A 22,965-nucleotide genomic window follows, 5' to 3' on the forward strand; every position below is an offset into this window, starting at 1 on the left:
TCCACTTTGTCGGTACCGGTACAAACAGCTTCTTCGGTATCCATGCCAGTTTTAGCGCCGGAACCGAGATCTTTACACCAGGCGGTGCAAACCTCGGCACCGACACGCCCGATAACATCTCCCGGTACCGGTTCACAGAGGTCTGGTAAGTCGACTCACAAAACTCGACACCTAGAACCCTCCACACCGGAGTCTCGGGACCGTAGTTTTCAGGTGAGGGACCCTGATCTGTGGGGTGATTCAGAGGAGCCGCTTCTCTCTGAGGGAGAGTGTTCGTCAGGGGACGAGGACCCTTCTGTATTAGATCCGTCCTCTAAGCCTGATGCATCTTCTTTTACCTCTTTTCTCAAAGAAATGTGCGACTCTCTCTCTATTCCCTTGGAGGCTGAATCCAAAAAATCCAAGGCATTCCTAGATGCACTGGACTTTGACCAGCCTCCAAGGGAATTCTTGAAATTGCCTCTCCATGATATTTTGCGAGAGACTTTCTATAAAAATCTAGAGACACCCTTGACCATTCCAGGAGCTCCTCGCAAACTGGACTCCTTGTATAAGGTCATAGCTATTCCTGGCTTTGACAAACCGCAACTCCCCCATGAATCTTTACTAGTGGAATCTACTTTAAAGAAATCCACGGGGGCTAGTGTATACGCCTCTGTCCCTCCTGGCAGAGAAGGTAAGGCCATGGATAAGTTTGGCAAGAGGTTGTATCAGAATGCGATGCTGGCTAATAGAGCTGGGAACTATGCTTTTCATTTTTCGTTCTACCTTAAGCATCTCATTCAGAATTTGTCATCTTTTGAAAAATACCTCCCTGGCCGTAAAAGATCTGCTTTTCGCCAAACTTCTTCATCGCTCTTACAACTCCGTAAGTTCATGGTCAGATCGATCTATGACACCTTTGAGCTGACCTCTCGGTCCACGGCTATGTCGGTGGCCATGCGTCGCCTGGCCTGGCTCAGAGTTTCAGAACTTGATGTCAATCATCAAGATCGACTAGCTAATGCACCTTGCCTGGGGGATGAGCTGTTTGGAGAATCCATGGACTCTACTACACAAAAGCTCTCAGCTCATGAAACCAGGTGGGATACTCTTCTCAAAACTAAAAAGAAGACCCCACCTACTAGGCCTTTTCGCCAGCAGTCGGCCTACCAGCGTAGATTTGTGGCTCGTCCTTTACCACAGGCCCCGCAACAACCCAGGCGTCAGAGGCAACAACAGAGACAAGCTGCTAGACCAGCACAGCAGCAACAACAAGTGAAGCCTCCCCCTTCACAAAAATCCACTCAACCCTTTTGACTTGGTTCTCCAGGACATAGCTAGTCGCCATCCTGCTACCCACCTTCCGCAGCCCATAGGAGGATGCCTTACTCTTTTCATAAGCCGTTGGGAAACCATCACCTCGGATCAGTGGGTCCTCAACATCATCCGCCACGGCTACTCTCTCAACTTTCAGACACTTCCTGCCCAAAGTCTGCCAAGAGAGTCTGCTTCGAACACTCCTCAGGTTTCACTCCTGCTTCAGGAGGTTCAATCCCTCCTCCTTCTGAACGCCATAGAGGAAGTTCCTCTAGATCAAAAGGGGCAGGGATTCTACTCCCGTTATTTTCTAGTTCCCAAAAAAACAGGAGATTTCAGACCCATCCTAGATCTTCGCGATCTCATCAAATGCTTAGTCAAAGAGAAATTCAGAATGCTCTCTTTAGCCACTCTTTACCCTCTTCTCAATCAAGTCGACTGGCTATGTTACCTCTATCTCAAAGAGGCATACACTCACATACCGATCAATCTGGCCTCCAGACAGTACCTACGCTTCATGATCAATCGTTGTCATTACCAGTACAAGGTACTACCCTTCGGTCTTGCCTCCTCTCCAAGAGTGTTCACCAAATGTCTGATTGTGGTGGCTGCTTTTCTGCGTTCCCACCACCTTCAGGTGTTTCCTTACCTGTCCCTAAAAACAGGCGTGATCCCGGAGGATTGGAAGATAGCCAACGTTACGCCCATCTTTAAAAAGGGATCAAGAGGAGACCCTGGAAATTACAGACCAGTGAGTCTGACCTCGGTTCCGGGAAAAATGGCAGAAGCTCTGATAAAAGAAAACATCGATGAACATTTCGAAAGGAACGAACTACTGATAACCAGTCAACATGGTTTCTGCAAGGGTAGATCGTGCCTAACGAACTTATTGCACTTCTTCGAGGGAGTTAACAAACAAATGGACAGAGGAGACCCCATAGACATCATATATCTAGATTTCCAAAAAGCCTTTGACAAGGTGCCCCATGAACGTCTACTTCAGAAGCTGAAGAACCATGGGGTGGAAGGAGATGTACATAGATGGATCAGAAACTGGTTGGAAGGTAGAAAGCAAAGGGTAGGAGTGAAAGGCCACTACTCTGACTGGAGGAGGGTCACGAGTGGTGTACCGCAGGGCTCGGTGCTCGGGCCACTGCTATTTAATATATTCATAAATGATCTAGAAACAGGGACAAAGTGTGAGATAATAAAATTTGCAGACGACACCAAACTTTTTAGTGGTGCTCGGACTATAGAAGACTGCGAAGAATTGCAAAGGGACTTGAACAAGCTAGGGGAATGGGCGACGAGGTGGCAGATGAAGTTCAACGTTGAGAAATGTAAAGTATTACATATGGGAAGCAGAAACTTGAGGTACAACTATACGATGGGAGGGATATTATTGAAGGAGAGTATACAGGAAAGGGACTTGGGGGTAATGGTGGACACAACAATGAAGCCGATGGCACAGTGTGCAGCGGCCGCCAAGAAAGCGAATAGAATGCTTGGTATAATCAAGAAGGGTATTGCGACCAGAACGAAAGAAGTTATTCTGCCGTTGTATCGGGCGATGGTGCGCCCGCATCTGGAGTACTGCGTCCAATTTTGGTCACCATACCTTAAGAAGGATATGGCGTTACTCGAGAATGTCCAGAGGAGAGCGACACGTCTGATAAAAGGTATGGAAAACCTTTCATACGCTGAGAGATTGGAGAAATTGGGTCTCTTTTCTCTGGAGAAGAGGAGACTTAGAGGGGATTTGATAGAAACTTACAAGATCATAAAGGGCATAGAGAAAGTAGAGAGAGACAGATTCTTCAAACTTTCAAAAAATAAAAGAACAAGAGGGCACTCGGAAAAGATAGAAGGGGACAGATTCAAAACGAATGCTAGGAAGTTCTTCTTTACCCAACGTGTGGTGGACACCTGGAATGCGCTTCCAGAGGACGTGATAGGGCAGAGTACAGTAATGGGGTTTAAGAAAGGATTAGACAATTACCTACTGGAAAAGGGGATAGAGGGGTATAGATAGAGGATTACTGCACAGGTACTGGACCTGTTGGGCCGCCGCGAGAGCGGACTGCTGGGCACGATGGACCTCTGGTCTGACCCAGCAGAGGCACTGCTTATGTTCTTATGTTCTTATGGACGATTGGTTGATAAAAGCCAATTCATCTCAAACAGTACTTCAAGCCACCAACCAGACCATCCTATTTCTACGTTTGCTGGGGTTCGAGATCAATCTACCCAAATCTCATCTCATCCCCACGCAGAGACTTCAATTCATTGGAGCAGTCTTGGACACAGTCCTCATGAGAGCGTTCCTGCCGTCCAACCGTCTTCAAATGCTTCAATCTCTATGTCAGCAGGTGCTTCCACAACATTCCATCTCTGCCAAGCAAATGATGATACTCTTGGGTCACATGGCCTCTACAGTTCATGTCACACCACTTGCACGTCTTCACCTGCGCACTCCTCAATGGACCCTAGCTACCCAGTGGTCCCAAGCGATGGATCCTTGCTCACGTCACATATCTGTAACATCATCTCTTCGTCAGTCTCTACAATGGTGGTTGATATCCTCAAATCTCTCCAGAGGTCTCTGTTCCATCTACCTCCTCATCAACTTGTCATCACCACCGACGCCTCCCCTTATGCCTGGGGGGCTCATTTAAACGAGTTCCAAACTCAAGGACTTTGGACAGTTCAGGAAATGAAGCATCACATCAATTTCCTGGAACTCAGAGCAATGTTTTATGTCCTCAAGGCCTTCCAACATCTTCTCTTTCCTCAAGTCCTCCTGCTGTGCACAGACAATCAAGTTGCGATGTACTACATCAACAAGCAGGGTGGGACGGGCTCTCGCCTCTTGTGCCAAGAAGCCCAGAAGATTTGGGCTTGGGCCACAGATCACAATCTATTCCTGAAAGCTATCTACATTCAGGGAGAACAGAATTCCTTGGCGGACAAGCTCAGCAGAATTCTCCAGCCTCACGAGTGGACACTCGATCCTTTAACTCTGCAGTCCATCTTCGCTCAGTGGGGCACTCCTCAGATAGACCTCTTTGCAGCTCCTCACAATCACCAGCTGCCCCTATTTTGCTCCAGACTCTACTCTCCTCACCGTCTGGCAGCGGATGCATTTCTCCTCGATTGGTCCAATCGGTTCCTGTACGCTTTCCCTCCTCTACCTCTCATGTTACGAACCTTGTTCAAGCTCAAGAGGGAACGAGCCACCATGATTCTGATTGCTCCAAGGTGGCCCAGGCAACATTGGTTCTCCCTTCTACTTCAACTCAGTTCCAGGGAGCCTTTTCTTCTTCCTTTGTTTCCTTCACTACTTACCCAACATCAGGAGACCCTTCTGCATCCCAACCTTCAGTCTCTGCACCTGACAGCTTGGTTTCTCTCGGGCTGACTTCTCATGATACTTTTTTGTCTCAGCCTGTTCGTTCTATTCTGGATGCCTCCAGGAAACCGGCCACTCTGCAATGTTACCATCAGAAGTGGACACGTTTTTCTTCCTGGTGTCTTCTTCATCATCATGATCCCACTTCCCTTGCAGTGGAGACCTTGTTGGATTATCTTCTTTCTTTGTCTGACTCTGGCCTCAAGTCTACTTCAATCAGAGTCCACCTTAGTGCTATTGCGGCTTTTCATGAGCCAGTCCATGGAAAACTCCTCTCAGCTCATCCCTTGGTGTCCAGGATCATGCGGGGTCTTTTTAATGTGAAACCACCTCTTAAAGCCCCTCCTGTTATCTGGGATCTCAATGTAGTTCTTTCCGCCTTAATGAAGCCTCCATTTGAACCTTTGGCTACCGCTTCTTTCAAGTTTTTCACTTGGAAGGTGCTTTTCCTTATTGCTCTTACCTCTGCCAGGAGGGTCAGTGAGCTACATGCACTAGTTGCGGATCCACCTTTTACAGTCTTCCATCATGACAAGGTGGTTCTGCGTACACATCCAAAGTTTCTCCCTAAGGTTGTCTCTGAATTCCATCTCAACCAATCCATTGTTCTGCCTGTCTTCTTTCCGAAACCTCACTCGCATTCTGGAGAACAGGCTCTGGACTGTAAGCGGACTCTGGCTTACTATTTAGACCGAACTAAGCCCCACAGATCGTCTCCCCAACTCTTTCTGTCCTTTGATCCGAATAAATTGGGACGTCCTGTTTCTAAACGTACGTTGTCTAATTGGCTGGCAGCGTGCATTTCATTCTGTTATGCTGACCGGACTGACACTGGAAGGTTCTGTCACGGCCCATAGAGTCCGGGCTATGGCAGCATCTGTAGCTTTCCTCCGTTCCACTCCTATAGAGGATATCTGCAAAGCTGCTACTTGGTCCTCAGTTCATACTTTTACATCTCATTATTGTCTGGATGCATTCTCCAGACGGGATGGACACTTTGGCCAATCTGTTTTGCAAAATTTGTTTTCCTAATGGCCAACCTTCCCTCCATCCCTCTTTTTGTTAGCTTGGAGGTCACCCATCAGTCAAGAATATGCTGCCTGCTTGTCCTGGGATAAAGCACAGTTACTTACCGTAACAGGTGTTATCCAGGGACAGCAGGCAGATATTCTTGCGTCCCACCCACCTCCCCGGGTTGGCTTCTTAGCTGGCTTATCCTAACTGGGGACCGCGCACCTCTGTCGGGCGGGAAGGCACTCGCGTGTGCGCGGTGCGGCCTACTAGAACTTTCCAAGTTCTTAGAGTGCAATCACTCTAAAATTGTCCGTATCGGGGCTCCGTCGGTGCCGTCACCCATCAGTCAAGAATATCTACCTGCTGTCCCTGGATAACACCTGTTACGGTAAGTAACTGTGCTATTTGTAAAATCTTGAAATTGTTGAACAATCAGCATTTTCCCCAGTCTTGGCTAGAGACCTGAGTAATTCTTTTATTGTCATCTTAGGCCTCACAGTGATAATCTTCAGCATTTTTGTTTAGCCCCATCTACTGACTGAGGCAGTGTCTCTGTAGTGTCAAATTTTTTTATTTTTATTTTTCATTTTACAATGATGGACCTGACAGTGCTGCCAAGGATATGCAGACTTGTATCGTTCTTCACTCTTTACTTTTGAATAACTTTGTTCCAGAAGTGTTTTTTTATTAGCTTTGTGTTTGACATGTTTAGACCTTTGCCTTATGATTCACCTCATAGAACAGAAGCACCTTGCTTGGTCATCCAGTTGCATTCACATCAGCTCACGGACACATATGGGATCTGTATTTAAACTAGTGCAAGCCTTGTTAAAGCAGTTTTGAAACCAAAACTAATTTGGGTTTGCTATGACAGGATGTGAAGCATTATGTAATCAAGTCTTTGTTTTGTTTTTTGTTTTATTCCTAATTATTTCTTGAATAGTTCTGCAATTCTGTTGTCAGTGAAACAAAATAATACTTTTATTTTGAAATGTAGTTTTTAGCAAGAAAAATGGACAATTTCTTTAGCACTCTCCAGACCGGTATAGGTTAATCTTACAAGCGGGTATATATCTCATCATGACCAGAAAGTGGAGACGGAAACAAAACTGTGGAATAGTACATAATAGGTACCGTCCCCTTGTCCTATCAGTTTTCTTTCAGTCTCAGCAGGTATGAGGAGCTGTACTCATCTCCCTTGGTAGGACTGTTGGAATTTGTTTAGGGATTCTAGTCCCTATTTTTGGCTGGATTGAGCTTGGGTGGGCCCTGTTTGGGGGTCCGTCTGACTTTGAGGGTGTCAAACCCAGCAGGTCTTAAGCTGGGTCCCTCCCCCCATTTCCTCCACCTCCCCAACATTTTTTTTTTTTTTTTTTTAAATCTTTATTCATTTTACATCTTACAACAAGTGTAACAATAGATAACAGTTAAATTGAATTGTTGCCCAACATTTTTTTAGAGGTGCCTCAGCAGTAAGCCTTGCCCCCTAAGTCAAGCAAGGCATACTGCTTTGAGAGCCAGTGAAGTCTGTTCTATTAAAAAAAAAAAATCCTGAGGTAGTGCTGGTCTGAAGGGTTGCTTTCCCTTTAAATTTGCTGTATTTTACTGTATTTTTCTACTAACCGGCACTTTTATTTTAGCTAGGTCGCATATGGAGCAATGAGCACTTTGCAGGGGAAAAAGTTCTCATTTGTGCTTCAGACGCAAGGCACTCGCCGGCCTGTGCAAGTGGTGTAAAGACCGGTGCAGTAGTGGAGCTCCATCGGCAGTGGCTGCAGACGTCCAGAGCTCTCTGCCGCTAGTGCCTCGCAAGTCGGCAGGGAGCAGTGGGGAAGCCAGGTCTTCCCCCCCCCACTGTCCACGGAGGGATTTCCTCAGCTGCCGACGGTAAGGGTAAAATAGATTACCTTACTGCCGGTTCGACTCGGGACTCCCTCTCAGCTGATTTTTTAACAGCTAATTCCAGCTTGCCTGCTTTAGCGGCTGGGACAGTTTAGGCTTCCCAGCCGCTACAGGCCCTGGAGGGGTTGTTTTTGGCGGGAACTTCACCATTTTCTCAGACAGGCCCCTCCATTTTGCTACAACTTCAGTTGACCTTTCCCCCTGTATTGGAAAAACAGGGGCAGATTTTAGCTGGGTCTTCTGGGACCCCCCCTAGGGGGGGGTCCCCTGATTTAATTTTTGCTTTGTGCAGAGCCTATTTTCAGGCAGCTGGGGGTCCCATGTGTGCCTAGGGGGTTTCAGGGGGGTCCCTCCGCAAACCCTGTGGCTTTGCCTCCCTCTTCTCCTTTGGCATCCCCTCTTCCTCCTCCCTCGTCCAAGCGCCCGAGGGTGGCTTGGAATGAGGATTGGTGATCAGAGGAGCGTGTCGGCCTGGATGAGGACCTGGACCCTTTTGAGGAATTCTAGGATCCTCTCGAGGGGACGGACGGGGTGGCGGGTATCCCGCCTTCCTGCGAAAAGGCATCCATGGTGCACCTTTTTCAGAGGGATGAGGTACCAGACCTGATTCAGCAGGTCTCCTCGGTGTTGTGTTTTGAAGAAGTTCTACCGGAGACCCTCTTCTTAGGGGGATCTGTGCTCTGCTTCCCGCTCTTTTCCTATGCATCAGGATATTCTGGATCTCATACTGGCACAGTGGAATATGCCGGAGGTGCCATTTCGATTGGTGTGCGTCAAGGCTCGTTTGTATCCCATCCCGGAAGTGGATAGGGCTACTTTGAAGTCGCCAGTGATTGACGTGGTGGTTTCAGAGATTGCTAAGCAGCATACTGTGCCTGTTGAGGGCGGTTCTGCCTTAAGGGACTCTGAGGAGCGTAAGTTGGAGACCATTCTTAAACAGAATTTTGATGTCTCTGCCTTGGGGATCCAGGCGGCTATTTGGGGGTGGGGGGCTGGTGGCTCGCGCCGTGTTTCAGTGGGCCAAGCGTGTCCTGGATCCATGAGTCTGATGACTGGTTCTTGATGGATCAGGTGGTGGCAGAGATTGAGATGGCTGTCTCGTTCCTCTCGGATGCTCTCTATTATTTGGTGCGGACGTCTACCAAGTCTATGGCTTTTAGAGTGGCTGCGCGACGTACCTTGTGGCTTCATGCTTGGTCGGCAGATGCCGCAAACAAAACTAAGCTTACCAAATTTCCCTTTTGGGGGGTCTTTTTTGTTTGGAGAGGATTTAGATAAGTTGGTTAAGACTCTGACGGACTCTAAGGTGCCCCACCTGTCTGAGGACCATGCCTGCCTGGCGTCTTGGGGTGGCACTGCCCCTGGGCTTTTGCGGGAGTTCCGCAAATACCGCCCTGTTCATGGGGCTGCTACTTTCCAGGCTTTCGGGTTTTCCCATTGTCGTTTTTATCAGTGCATGCAGTCCTTTCGGGGCGGGGGGGGGTTGCCATCGGGGGGTTGGAATCCCTCCGCTAGTTCCCCCGCTGCCTGTCCTGCCCAATGACTCTTTGCCGGCGCCCCCTTTGGTTCTGGTGGGTGCCCGGCTGCGCGGGTTTTTCCCCAAGTGGGCTGAAATCACGTCCGATCAGTGGGTCCTGGAGGTGGTGTGGGATGGTTATGCTCTAGAGTTTGCCTGCTCTCTGCCAGATCATTTTCTAGCCTCTCTGTGTCAGGCTTCATGGAAGACACAGACCTTTCGCCAGACCCTTCAATGCTTGCTCGATCTCAAAGCAGTTGTTCCAGTACCCCCTCAGGAGTGCGGCACCGGCAGGTATTCAATTTATTTTGTGGTGCTCAAGGAGGGGACCTTTTGACCCATCTTAGATTTAAAAAGGGTCAACAGGGCTTTCAAAATTCCCTCGTTTCGCATGGAAACACTGCATTCTGTCTTTCTGGCAGTTCAGCCAGGGGAGTTCCCGACTCTTTCAATCTGAAGGGGGCCTACTTGCATGTTCCAATTCGGGCCTCCCATCAGTGCTTCCTTCGCTTTACGATCTTGGGTCAGCACTATTGGTTCTGTGCGTGTCCTTTTGGCCTGGCCAAGGCTCCCTGGACGTTCACCAAGGTTATCGTGGTCGTCGCGGTGGCCTTGAGGACAGAGGGCATTCTGGTGCATTCCTACCTGGACGACTGGTTGATTCAGGCGAAGTCGTTGCAGGAGAGCACCCGAGTTAAGGCTTGGGTGGTGGAGTTTCTGCAGTTGCTGGGATGGGTGGTCAACCTTTCCAAGAGTAGGTCCTATCTCAGCATCTGGAGTACCTTGGGGTTCTGTTCAACACCTCCTTGGGGGAAGATCTTTTTTCCAGAGGTCCAGGTAAGCAAATTGCAATCTCAGATTCGCCTGCTTATGGCGTCCCAGTGTCCTCAGGCATAGGATTTCCTCCAAGTCTTGGGGGTCGATGGCGGCTTCCCTAGAGGTAAGGTGGGTGCGGGCCCACATGCGTCCTCTTCAGTATGCTCTGCTTCGGAGGTGGTCGCCCCAGAGGCACAATTTGGATCTCCCTGTTCCTCTGAGAGGCTTGGTATGCTGCAGTCTTCGTTGGTGGCTCCAGACCTCTCATCTGGTTCAAAGGACGAGTCTGGATCAACCTCAGTGGATGGTGCTTCTCACAGATGCCAGTCTCCTTGGTTGGGGAGCTCAGTGTCTAGGTCACTCAGCTCAGGGAACCTGGTCCACAGAGCAGGCGTCCTGGTCGATCAGTGTGCTGGAGACCATAGCCATCCATGTGGCGCTGTTAGCCTTCTGCTCTTTCTTATCGGGCAAGTCAATCAGAGTTCTTTCAGACAATGCCACGGCGGTAGCCTATGCTAATTGTCAGGGGGGCACCAAGAGCACTCAGGTAGCGCAGGAGGCGGCTCTGTCATGGTCTGGGCAGAGTCCCACGTTTAGGACATCTCGGCCTCCGACATAGCCGAAGAGAATGTTCAGGCGGACTTCCTCAGTCGTCATGTGCTAGATCCCGGAGAGTGGTGTGTAAGCCACGTGGCCTTTCAGTTGATAGTGCAGTCTTGGGGTCAGCCCCTGATGGATCTGATGGCCACGAGTGTCAACGCCAAAACACCCCACTTCTTCAGTTGTCGCAGAGACGATCAGGCCGAGGGCCTGGATGCTCTGGTTCAACCATGGCCAATGGAGGGGTTGTTGTATGTGTTCCCTCCGTGGCCATTAGTATGCAGAGTTCTTCTCCGCATTGTTCGTTACCCGGGCCTGGTGGTTCTGGTGGCTCCAGATTGGCCCCACCGTCCGTGGTATGCGGCATCTGGTGTCGGATCCTCTGCCTCTTTTGCCCGATCTGCTGACTCAGGGCCCCATTCCCATGTTCAATCTGGGTCCCTTTTGTCTTACTGCTTGGCTCTTGAAAGAGGACGCCTAGGTAAGAAGGGGTATTCAGATAAAGTGATCTCCACCCTCTTGGGATCCTGGAGACTTTCCACCTCTGTCGGACTTATGTGCGGGTTTGGCGCATCTTTGGGGATTTGTGTGGGACGCATGGAGTGCTCTCTTTTCGCACTTCCCTGCCTAACATCTTAGCATTCTTTCAGGATGGCCTGGATAGGGGCCTGGCTTCGTCTTCTCTCCGGATTCAGCTGGCGGCCTTGTCGGCCTTTCGTGGGTTGTTAAGAGGTCAGTGGCTGACTGCTGTTCCTGATGTCATTCGCTTCTTACGGGCAGCCAAATTGCTCAAGTCTCTCGTGCGGCCGTCGGTTCCCTCTTGGGATTTGAATCTGGTCTTGTCTGGGCTAGTGCACCCTCCTTTTAAGCCTTTGGACACCTGCTCGTTGAAGGACCTTACTCTTAAGGTGGTCTTCTTGGTGGCTATTACTTATGCTAGACGTGTTTTGGAGCTGCAGGCTCTCTCTTGTAGGTTTCCCTTCTTGGAGTTTTCAAGGGAGCGTATAATGTTGAGGCCTGTTCCTTCCTTTTTGGCAAAGGTAGTTTCTCCTTTTCATGTCAATCAGGCAGTGGTCCTCCCGGTGTTGGGTAGTCGAGAGGGATTTTCTGAGCAGAAGAAGTTGCGCAAGCTCGATGTCTGTCGGGTTCTTCGCGCTTATGTGCAGAGGACCCAGGAGTTCAGGAAATCAGATCATCTCTTTGTCCTTTTTGCTGGTCCTCGTAAGGGGGATGGCGCTTCCAAGGCTACCATTGCGCGTTGGATCAAAGAGGCTATTGCGTCCGCGTATCTTTTTCAGAAAAAGCCTGTTCCTGAGTTTCTCAAGGCTCATTCCACTCGGGGTCAGGCGGCGTCTTGGGCTGAGTCTTCACTAGTTCCTCCGGTGGACATTTGTAAGGCTGCTGTTTGGTCTTCCTTGAATTCTTTGAGCATGTTCTGGTGTCGGCCCCTCGGGTTTACCACCCATGATGGGAACTGCTTTGGTACATCCAACTTGTAAGAGTAACTTATACCAATCTGGAGAGTGCTAAAGAAGGAGAAATTAGGTTCTTACCTGCTAATTTACTTTCTTTTAGCTTCTCTAGACCGGTATAGGTCCCCACCCTGTCTATTGTATTGTTCTTGTGGCTGTTGCGTGTGCACTTTTTATTTTTTCTGCGGGTTCTAGTATTTTTCTAGGGCCGGGGAGAATTGAAGAACAATGGCTGTTGGCATAGCTGGCGAGTTGTGGGGACATTTTCTTGTTGGGATCTCTCCTTTGCATTTTCCAACAGCATTTGGGTATGTTAGTTGTTACTCCTGTTCAGAGTCTTGTTTATTTCTGTTTCAAGTTCTTAGTTCTGCTTGCCTACTCTGCAGTCTGATGGGAATAGGGGAAGGTACCTATTATGTACTATTCCACATTTTTGTTTGTTTCCACCTGCTGGTCATGATAAGATATATACCTGCTTGTAAGATTAACCTATACCGGTCTGGAGAAGCTAAAAGAAAGTAAATTAGCAGGTAAGAATCTAATTTCTCCATTTTACAAAGCAGTCTAGAAAAACATGAGGCAAAGCATTCTAGTTAACTTAACCTGCTAAAATAAGTTTAACTCTCCAACTCCAACTGTTGCAGGTCAAAAATATTTGTTATTTTAACTAATTTTGAGCCTATTGTTGCTTTTTCAGAGATGCCTCATGGGAATTAGAAGAAAATGCTTTTCAGGAGCTTCTTCAGCATTATGAACACTGTGATCTTCCATCTTGTCAGTGCAAAGAAGGTCGAGACTACAGCAAACCTAACAGGTATACATGTATACAACAGCTTTGGCTGCTAATTGGGGTTCTTCCCTAATGTTGGACACTTTGTCTTCTAAATCTTGGAAAATATATTGTTGTATTGGGTGCTCGACGTGAAGTAGACAAGAGTTCTGAATATTACTGAGGGGCCTCAACTGCTCAAACTTGAACCTGCTTATTTAAAGGTATATACTACAGGAAATCTCTGAACTTACTGAATTTATTTTATACTATTTATCTCCTGTATATAGGAAATAAAAATAAATTGCTATGTTTGATTAAATAAAAATCATATATGTCCTGTCGGAATCAAGATGAATCAGCCACAACTGATATCTAATGAAGTTTCAAGTTTATTGGGATTTGTTATCTACGCAATATCATATATTTCAATGATAGAAAGTTTTGAGCTCAAAAGATTTTCTGAACATGCATATGCCTTCCCTTTTAGCTACTGCCTCACATATGTTAGTTTTTCTATCTGAGGTACTGCACAGCCATGGGGTTTCTAAATTTTCCCCAAAAGTATATTTCATTATCCCAGGACAAGCAGGCAGCATATTCTTGACTGATGGGTGACGGCACCGACGGAGCCCCGGTACGGACAATTTTAGAGTGATTGCACTCTAAGAACTTGGAAAGTTCTGGTAGGCCGCACCGCGCACGCGCAAGTGCCTTCCCGCCCGACAGAGGCGCGCGGTCCCCAGTTTCTTAGTTTCCGCGGAGCTAAGAAGACGCACTTTTCAATGGCTGTTGAAAACTTTTTTCCTCATTCGCCTTCCCGCTCGTGTAAACCTCGACGGAAATTGTATTTCCTTTCTTTCTTTTATTATTTTCTTAAAAAAAAAAAAAAAGAGAATTTATTTTTTTTTTCCTTTCTTTTTTCGGGTTTGCCCCGGCGGGGCCTGCTGCCACCATCGAGGCCTCGGCCATCGATTTGGCAGAAGCCGTTTTTACGTTCATGCCCCCCCAACCCGGGTTTAAGAAGTGCCAGCGGTGCACACGGCCCATTTCTCTCACTGACCCGCACAACTGGTGCTTACAGTGCCTGGGTCCTGACCATCGGGCGTCCACCTGCACCTGCTGTGCCACTTTAAAAAAGAGAACCTTAAAAAACCGCCAGATTCAGCAGTGGTTATTGTTTGGTACCGATATGTCGGATTCTGCGGCACCGGCACCGACATTGGCCCCATCGCAGTCGGCACCTACCTCGTCGACACCGCGTCGGCGTCGCATCCTCCAGGTAAGCCGGCTAAGAAGCCTTCCCCGCTGGAGCGTCCTCCGGTCTCAGTAGCAGCGAGCCCAGTCCTGCCGACCTCGAGGCGCCTGCGGAAGCGCTCCGCACCGATTGAGGTGAGCCCCTCGACATCGGGTTCCTCCTCTTCGGAGTGTAGAGCGGCACCGAAGGTACCGCAGAAGAAAAAAGCGGTACCGTTGCCTTCGCTGGACGAGCGAATTGCCGCCGTCCTGCAGGTGCAGCTCAAGGAGCAATTGCAGCAGCTCCTTCCTGCTCTTTTGAAACCGAGCCTTCCAGTCCCGGTCCGGTCTGAGCCACTGGTACCGACAGTGGAGCAGCCTCTTTTATCTGCATCCACTCTGTCGGTACCAGTAGATTCTGCTTCATCGGTATCCATGCCGATCTTAGCGCCAGAACCGAGGTCCTTACACCAGGCTGTGCAAACTTCGGCACTGACACAGCCCTTAACATCTCCCGGTACCGCTTCTCTAAGGTCGGGTAAGTCGACACGCAAGACTCGACACCTGGACCCTTCCACACCAGAGTCCCGGGATCGCAGCTTCCAAGTGAGGGACCCTGATCTGTGGGATGACTCCGAAGAGCCTCTTCTCTCTGAGGGGGAATGTTCATCGGCTGACGAGGATCCTTCTGTTTTAGATCCGTCCTCTAAGCCTGATGCAACCTCTTTCACCTCATTTCTGAAAGAGATGTGTGACTCTCTCTCTATTCCTTTGGAGGCTGAGTCCAAAAAATCCAAGGCGTTTCTTGAAGCACTGGATTTTGACCAGCCTCCAAGGAAATTTCTGAAATTGCCTCTCCATGATATATTAAGAGAAACCTTTTTACAAAAATCTGGAGACCCTCCCAGGAGCCCCTCGCAAACTGGACTCCTTATACAAAATCATCCCCATTCCTGGCTTTGACAAACCACAACTCTCTCATGAGTCTCTCTTGGTGGAATCCACTTTAAAGAAATCCACGGGAGCTAGTGTGTACGCCTCGGTCCCTCCTGGCAGAGAAGGTAAGGCCATGGATAAATTTGGCAAAAGGTTGTATCAGAATGCGATGCTAGCTAATAGATCAGGGAATTATGCTTTTCATTTCTCATTCTATCTAAAGCATCTCATTCAAAATCTGACTGCTTTTGAAAAATACCTCCCTGACCGCAAAAGATCTGCCTTTCGCCAAACTTCTTCATCACTTTTACAACTACGCAAATTCATGGTCAGGTCGATCTATGACACATTTGAGCTGACCTCTCGAGCCACGACCATGTCGGTGGCCATGCGTCGTCTGGCATGGCTCAGGGTTTCAGAACTTGATGTCAACCATCAAGATCGACTGGCCAATGCGCCTTGCCTAGGTGATGAGCTCTTTGGAGAATCCATGGACTCCACTACCCAAAAGCTCTCAGCTCATGAGACTAGGTGGGATACTCTCCTCAAAACAAAAAAGAAGACCCCACCTACCAGGCCTTTTCGGCAGCAATCGGCCTACCAACGCCGCTATGTGGCTCGTCCTTTGCTACCGGCCCCTCAGCAACCTCGGCGTCAGCAACAACAACAGAGGCAAAACCCTAGACCTGCACAACAACAACAACAGGTGAAGCCTCCTCCTCCACAAAAGTCGTCCCAACCCTTTTGACTTGGTTCTCCAGGACATAGCCAGTATTGTACCATCTGCCCATCTTCCTCAACCCATAGGAGGATGCCTTGCTCATTACCTAAGCCGTTGGGAAATCATCACCTTGGATCAATGGGTCCTCAACATCATCCGCCACGGCTATTCTCTCAACTTTCAGACTCTTCCTACCCAAAGTCTGCCAAAAGAGTCTGCTTTGAACACTCCGCAGTCTTTCCTCCTTCTTCAGGAGGTTCAATCCCTCCTTCTTCTGAACGCCATAGAGAAAGTTCCTCTAGATCAGCAGGGACAGGGATTCTACTCCCGTTATTTTCTAGTCCCCCAAAAAACAGGAGATCTCAGACCCATCCTAGATCTTCGCGATCTCAACAAATGCTTGGTCAAAGAAAAATTCAGGATGCTTTCTCTGGCCACTCTTTACCCTCTTCTCAATCAAGGCGACTGGCTATGTTCCCTCGATCTCAAAGAGGCATATACTCACATCCCGATCAATCTGGCCTCCAGACAGTACCTCCTCTTCATGATCAAGCCATTACCAATACAAGGTGCTGCCCTTCGGTCTTGCCTCCTCTCCAAGAGTGTTCACCAAATGTCTGATTGTGGTGGCTGCCTACCTACGCTCTCACCACCTTCAAGTCTTTCCTTACCTGGACGATTGGTTGATCAAGACCAATTCATCTCAGTCAGTACTTTTGGCCACCAACCAAACCATCCTGTTTCTACAGCTCCTGGGATTCGAGATCAATCTACCCAAATCTCATGTCATCCCCACTCAGAGACTTCAATTCATTGGGGTGGTGCTGGATACAGTCCTCATGAGAGCGTTCCTGCCGTCCAACCGTCTCCAAACTCTTCAATCTCTATGTCAGCAGGTGCTTCCACAACGTTCTATCTCGGCCAAGCAAATGATGATACTCTTGAGTCACATGGCCTCCACAGTTCATGTCACACCTGCGCACTCCTCAGTGGACCCTAGCTACCCAAGCGACGGATCCTTTCTCTCGACACATATCTGTGACATCATCTCTTCGTCGATCTCTACAATGGTGGTTGATATCCTCAAATCTCTCCAGAGGTCTTCTGTTCCATCTAACTTCTCATCAACTTGTCATCACCACCGACGCCTCCCCTTATGCCTGGGGAGCTTATTTGAACGAATTCCAAACTCAGGGTGTTTGGACAGCCCAGGAAATGAAGCATCACATCAATTTCCTGGAACTCAGAGCGATGTTTTATGCCCTCAAGGCCTTCCAACATCTTCTCTTTCCTCAAGTCCTCCTGCTCTGCACAGACAATCAAGTAGCAATGTACTACACCAACAAGCAGGGTGGGACAGGCTCTCGCCTCTTGTGCCAGGAAGCCCAGAAGATTTGGGCTTGGGCCACAAATCACCAACTATTCCTGAAAGCAATCTACATTCAGGGAGAACAGAATTCCTTGGCGGACAAACTCAGCAGAATTCTTCAGCCTCACGAGTGGACTCTCGATCCTGTCACCCTACAGTCCATCTTCGCTCAGTGGGGCACTCCTCAGATAGACCTCTTTGCAGCTCCTCACAATCACCAGCTGCCCCTCTTCTGCTCCAGGCTCTACACCCCTTACCGTCTAGCAGCAGATGCATTTCTCCTGGACTGGTCGAATCTGTTTCTGTATGCTTTCCCTCCACTTCCTCTCATGTTGCGAACCTTGTTCAAGCTCAAGAGGGAACAGGCCACCATGATTCTCATCGCTCCACGATGGCCCAGGTAACATTGGTTCTCCCTTCTACTTCAACTCAGTTCCAGGGAGCCTATTTTTCTTCCATTGTTTTCGTCTCTGCTTACTCAGCATCAGCAGACCCTTCTGCATCCCAACCTCCAGTCTCTGCACCTGACAGCTTGGTATCTCTCGGGCTGACTTCGAATGATACTCTTTTGTCTCAGCCCGTTCGTTCTATTCTGGATGCCTCCAGGAAGCCTGCCACTCTTCAATGTTATCACCAGAAGTGGACACGTTTTTCTTCCTGGTGTCTTCTTCATCATCATGATCCTACGTCCCTTGCAGTGGAGACCTTATTGGACTACCTTCTTTCTTTGTCTGACTCTGGACTCAAGTCTACTTCCATCAGAGTCCACCTCAGTGCTATTGCTGCTTTTCATGAGCCAGTTCATGGAAAACTCCTTTCAACTCATCCTTTGGTTTCCCGATTCATGCAGGGTCTTTTCAATGTGAAACCACCTCTTAAGGCTCCACCTGTAGTCTGGGATCTTAATGTGGTTCTCTCCGCCTTGATGAAGCCCCCGTTTGAACCTTTGGCTACGACTCCTTTCAAGTTTCTCACTTGGAAAGTGGTCTTCCTTATTGCTCTAACCTCTGCTAGGAGGGTCAGTGAGCTACATGCACTAGTTGCGGATCCACCTTTTACAGTCTTTCATCATGACAAGGTGGTTCTGCGTACACATCCAAAGTTTCTCCCTAAGGTTGTCTCTGAGTTCCATCTCAACCAATCCATTGTTCTGCCTGTCTTCTTTCCGAAACCTCACTCTCATTCTGGAGAACAGGCTCTGCATACTTTGGACTGTAAGCGGGCTTTAGCTTACTATTTAGAGCGTACTAAGCCCCACAGATCATCTCCCCAACTCTTTCTGTCCTTTGATCCGAATAAATTGGGACGTCCTGTTTCTAAACGTACGTTGTCCAATTGGCTTGCAGCGTGCATTTCATTCTGTTATGCTCAGTCCGGACTGACACTGGAAGGTTCTGTCACGGCCCATAGAGTTCGAGCTATGGCAGCATCTGTGGCTTTCCTCCATTCTACTCCTATAGAGGAAATCTGCAAAGCTACTACTTGGTCCTCAGTTCATACTTTTACATCTCATTATTGTCTGGATGCATTCTCCAGACGGGATGGACACTTCGGCCAATCTGTTTTGCAAAATTTGTTTTCCTAATGGCCAACCTTCCCTCCATCCCTCTTTTTGTTAGCTTGGAGGTCACCCATCAGTCAAGAATATGCTGCCTGCTTGTCCTGGGATAAAGCACAGTTACTTACCGTAACAGGTGTTATCCAGGGACAGCAGGCAGATATTCTTGCAACCCACCCACCTCCCCGGGTTGGCTTCTTAGCTGGCTTATCCTAACTGGGGACCGCGCGCCTCTGTCGGGCGGGAAGGCACTCGCGCGTGCGCGGTGCGGCCTACCAGAACTTTCCAAGTTCTTAGAGTGCAATCACTCTAAAATTGTCCGTACCGGGGCTCCGTCGGTGCCGTCACCCATCAGTCAAGAATATCTGCCTGCTGTCCCTGGATAACACCTGTTACGGTAAGTAACTGTGCTTTTCTGGCTTTTGTGTGTGGTGCTTTGACACTGGAATGTTCATTGTAGTCTTTTTTTTTGTTATTCATTAAATTAGTGCACTCATGGTTTATGCTGTACTAGTTTCCTCACCCATCTAGGATGATTTAGAACATAAGGTATGCAAATATCCACTAGTAATGTCATACACCTGTAGCCTTCTGTTTGCCAATTGAATATACTATCTCTATAAGCTGTGCTTCTATTAAAAACAACAAATTAAAACTCCAATACTCTGATCAGAGAAGGTCCTAGATTATGTCAGATGTAACACTTAACGTATATACGTGAATATAAACCGACCTGAATATAAACTGAGGTAACATTTTTTTTCATCCAGAAAAGTTTGACTCGAATATAAACTGGGGGGAGGGGGGGAAGTTAATATTCAAATGCTGCACCCAGCTCCCCTTCCTCCCTACCAGGTTCTACACTATGTTTCTCCTCCCTGCCAGTCTATGTACACAGGCTCCCTCCCTACTCTGCCTAAGAGCTTTTCCAGTGCAATAGGTGAGACATTCTAGACAATAGGGTTATTTCCTCATAGCTGCATGCTGCTGCAGAAGGAATCCACTCTGGATATTTCACTCTGTCTCTGTTGTACTTCTCTGGGCTCTCTAGCACCACCTTCAGTTAGTACCCAAGCACGTAGAACCACCCAATACATGATAAGTAGAGGCACCTGTAGCAACATGCTTAAACAAATTGTTCTGCTCAAAAAGTAACTAAACAGTACTATTAACCACCAACACAGGTTTCAAAGGAGCTCAGAAACTACTCCCCAATAAATTGAAATATATTTACAAATTCTTCCCAGCCCTCAAGGGCTGACAGGCATCTAAGAATCAGCCTGCAGAAGAATAAATAGACTGAAAACTATGAGCAGGTAAAGGAAGGACAGGGCGGGAGTCTAAAATGTCTCAGCTACCTACTGAAAAAGGGCTTACCGGAGTAAGTACATATTCTCTTTTTGCCTCCCACTCACCTCCCTAGCGTACCTTTTGAATCCCTGGTGGTCCAGCAGTGAACCGCGGCAGGAGCAATCTTCCTTCGCTACTACCCCGAGGAGATCTGCTAGCTGAAAGGCTGCTGTGAGTTCCTTTGGTCTCGTGGTTGCCTTGAGAACTTGTGGCAGCCATCCAGCTAGTGGCTCCTCGGGGCAGGAGCGAAGGAAGATCACTCTCGCTGCGGTTCACAGCTGGACCACCAGGGATTCAAAAGGTACACCAGGAGGCGGGAGTGAGATAAAAAGTTCAGTCAGCTAGGACAGAAGGTAGGATGGATCCCTCTTGTCCTGGCCCACCGCTGGACTACCAGGCATTTAAAAGGTACGCTGGGGAGGTGGGAATGAGGTAAAAGTTATCTGAACCTGCCAAGACAGGAGAAAGGATGGATCCCTCCTGTCCTGGCCCACTGCTGGACCACCAGGTCTTATGGCAGGCCTTGTAGAGACCAGTTGAAGGTTCGGGAGGGAGGCTGGTGGGTGCTGACCCAAATATAAACAGAGGCCCCATTTTTGGCCCAAAAATCTCAGTTTATATTCGAGAATATATAATATTATAAATTTTAAGAAATTTCTAAGGTAAACAACTTATTCTATAGCATCTTTCTTTCAACTTTGACTTGCAGTGAGTGGGAGATAATCCGTTGTCAGTATTGTGGCTCCAGAGGAACTCATTTGGCTTGTTCTTCTTTGCCAACATGGGAGCAGAACTGGGAATGCTGGGAATGCAGAAGTATTATCTACCAGGCAGGTAAGAGAGAGAATGATAGTATAGCTATCTGCAAAATTGACACACATTTTTACTATAATATATTAGAGAAAAAATTGGATAAGGAATTTTTGTGGTTGATCTCATTTTCAGCTAAAAGACAATAGATGAAGCTTCCTTCAGAAGGAAAAGTTTTCCCAAATACCTGCAAAACTGAGTGCGTAGAAACAGAGAAAACTGAAGGCAGACAAAGACCATTTGGTCTATCTAGTCTGCCTAATCATGCCATCTACAATCTATTCCTTTTCCTAAGAGATTGAACGTTTTCCCAAGTTTTCTTGAATTCGGATACACTTTTTGTCTCTTTCACTAGGAAGCCATCCCATGAATCTACCCAGTAGTGTACTAAAGGGAAGTGAGTGGGGGTCTGGACTGTCCCTGGCACTGGTGCCTCTCCTCTCCGCTCCCCCCTCTCCCAGTATATCTCTTCAAATATTCACCAGCACGAGCAGCATCTTCCACTTGCTACTTGTGCCAACCTCAGCTCGTTTCTGTCATCACTTCCACTAATGTCAGAACGGAGCCGAAGCTGGCGCAAGCAGCAGGTGGAAGATGCTACTTGTGCCAGTGAACATTTCAAGAGGTACACGGGGTGGGTGGTGGGAGGCTCTCGAAGCAGCAGGGAAGAGTGGGGTGCACGGTGCAGCGATGCCGGACGCCACCGCCCTGTGCGCCAACCTCCCTCGCTACACCACTGCATCCACCAACTTGTATGAGAGAAAATATTTTCTGAAGTTATTTTCGAGTCTTTTCATCCTGTTCCCCCTCATTCTAGTGTTTATCCCAGGACAAGCAGGTAGCATATTCTTAACGCATGGGTGACGTCACCGACGGAGCCCCGATACGGACCTTTTTAACTAGAAAGTTCTAGTTGGCCACACCGCGCATGCGCGAGTGCCTTCCCGCCCGACGGAGGAGTGCGTGGTCCCCAGTTTCTTCGTTTCCGCGGAGCGAAGAAGACGCATGTGTTTTCAATGGCCGTTGAAAAACTCATTTTTGCCTTCCCGCTCGCGTATTTTCTCACTTTTTTCCTATTTTTCTTATCAGATTCCCTTATTTTTGTTTAAAAAAAAAAAAAAAAAAAATCATCGGGTTTTCCTTATTTTTTCAAGCCAGCCCCGGCGGGGCCTGTTGCCACCATACAGGCCTCCAGATTCAATTTTGCGGAGGCCGTGTTTCCCTTCATGCCCCCTGAACCGGGTTTTAAGAAGTGCCAGCGGTGTGCACGCCCGATCTCCCTCACCGATCCACACAATTGGTGCCTCCAGTGCTTGGGTCCAGAGCATCGGGCTGACACCTGCACCCGCTGTGCTACGCTTAAAAAGCGTACTTTGAAAAATCGGCAGATCCAGCAAAATATTTTGTTTGGTACCGGATCTGCCATGGAACCGGCTGCGACATCGACGGCACCACAAAAGTCGGCACCGACGACATCGACACCATCGGACCCTTCCTCGGGGTCGTTGGGCCCAGGTAAGCCAGCTAAGAAGCCTCCCACTTACCTTGAGCGCCCTCCTGCCACGGTTGCGACACCGGCCCTCCCGGCCCCGCAAACGCTCCGCTCCGATCTCGGTGAGTGCCTCATCATCGGCCTCCTCATCGCCGGTGCGTAGAGCGGCACCTATGGTACCGAAGAAGAAAAAAGCGGTACCGGTGCCTCCCCTGGACGACCGCATCGCGGCCATACTCCAAACACAGTTACAGGAGCAGCTGCAACAACAGCTCCAACAACTGTTGCCTGCGTTGCTGGCACCGCACCTTCCGGTACAGGACCGGTCCGAGCCTCACACTGTCCCATCGGTGTCGACCCCCTCGGTACCGATTAATACTTCCATGCCGGTGCTCTTGGCAGAAACACCTACAGTACATACCCGTGATGCTGCCGACCCTGTCCGGTCCCAGGAACGACATCGGTCTTCCTCACCCGGTACCGCCTCGGTGCGCTCAGGCAAATCTCTTTCAAAGACCCACCATGCCGAGCCCTCCACACCGATGTCCAAACGTACGCACCCCAACGTTAGGGACCCAGATTTGTGGGAAGACTCCCCTCACGGTACCGAGGAGGACGCTTCATCAACCGATGAAGAACCCTCCATGACCGACACCGTCTCAAAACCAGAGCAATCCTCTTTCTCCAAATTCCTTA

The 22,965-nt window shown here is 48.6% G+C and overlaps 1 protein-coding gene across 2 annotated transcripts in view; it reads left to right on the plus strand.

Moving 5' to 3' along the window:
* The window catches only part of G2E3 (G2/M-phase specific E3 ubiquitin protein ligase), a 176,097-nt gene that overhangs the window by 71,396 nt on the left and 81,736 nt on the right, over positions 1-22,965 (plus strand). For both annotated transcript variants that reach the window (XM_033953452.1, XM_033953451.1), the window contains exons 8-9: positions 12,726-12,842; positions 20,677-20,801. In XM_033953452.1, coding sequence (XP_033809343.1) covers positions 12,726-12,842; positions 20,677-20,801 — 242 coding nt within the window. The remainder of the gene's footprint in view (positions 1-12,725; positions 12,843-20,676; positions 20,802-22,965) is intronic.

This window comes from Geotrypetes seraphini, chromosome 7, assembly GCF_902459505.1.
Source record: "Geotrypetes seraphini chromosome 7, aGeoSer1.1, whole genome shotgun sequence".
NCBI lineage: Eukaryota > Metazoa > Chordata > Amphibia > Gymnophiona > Dermophiidae > Geotrypetes > Geotrypetes seraphini.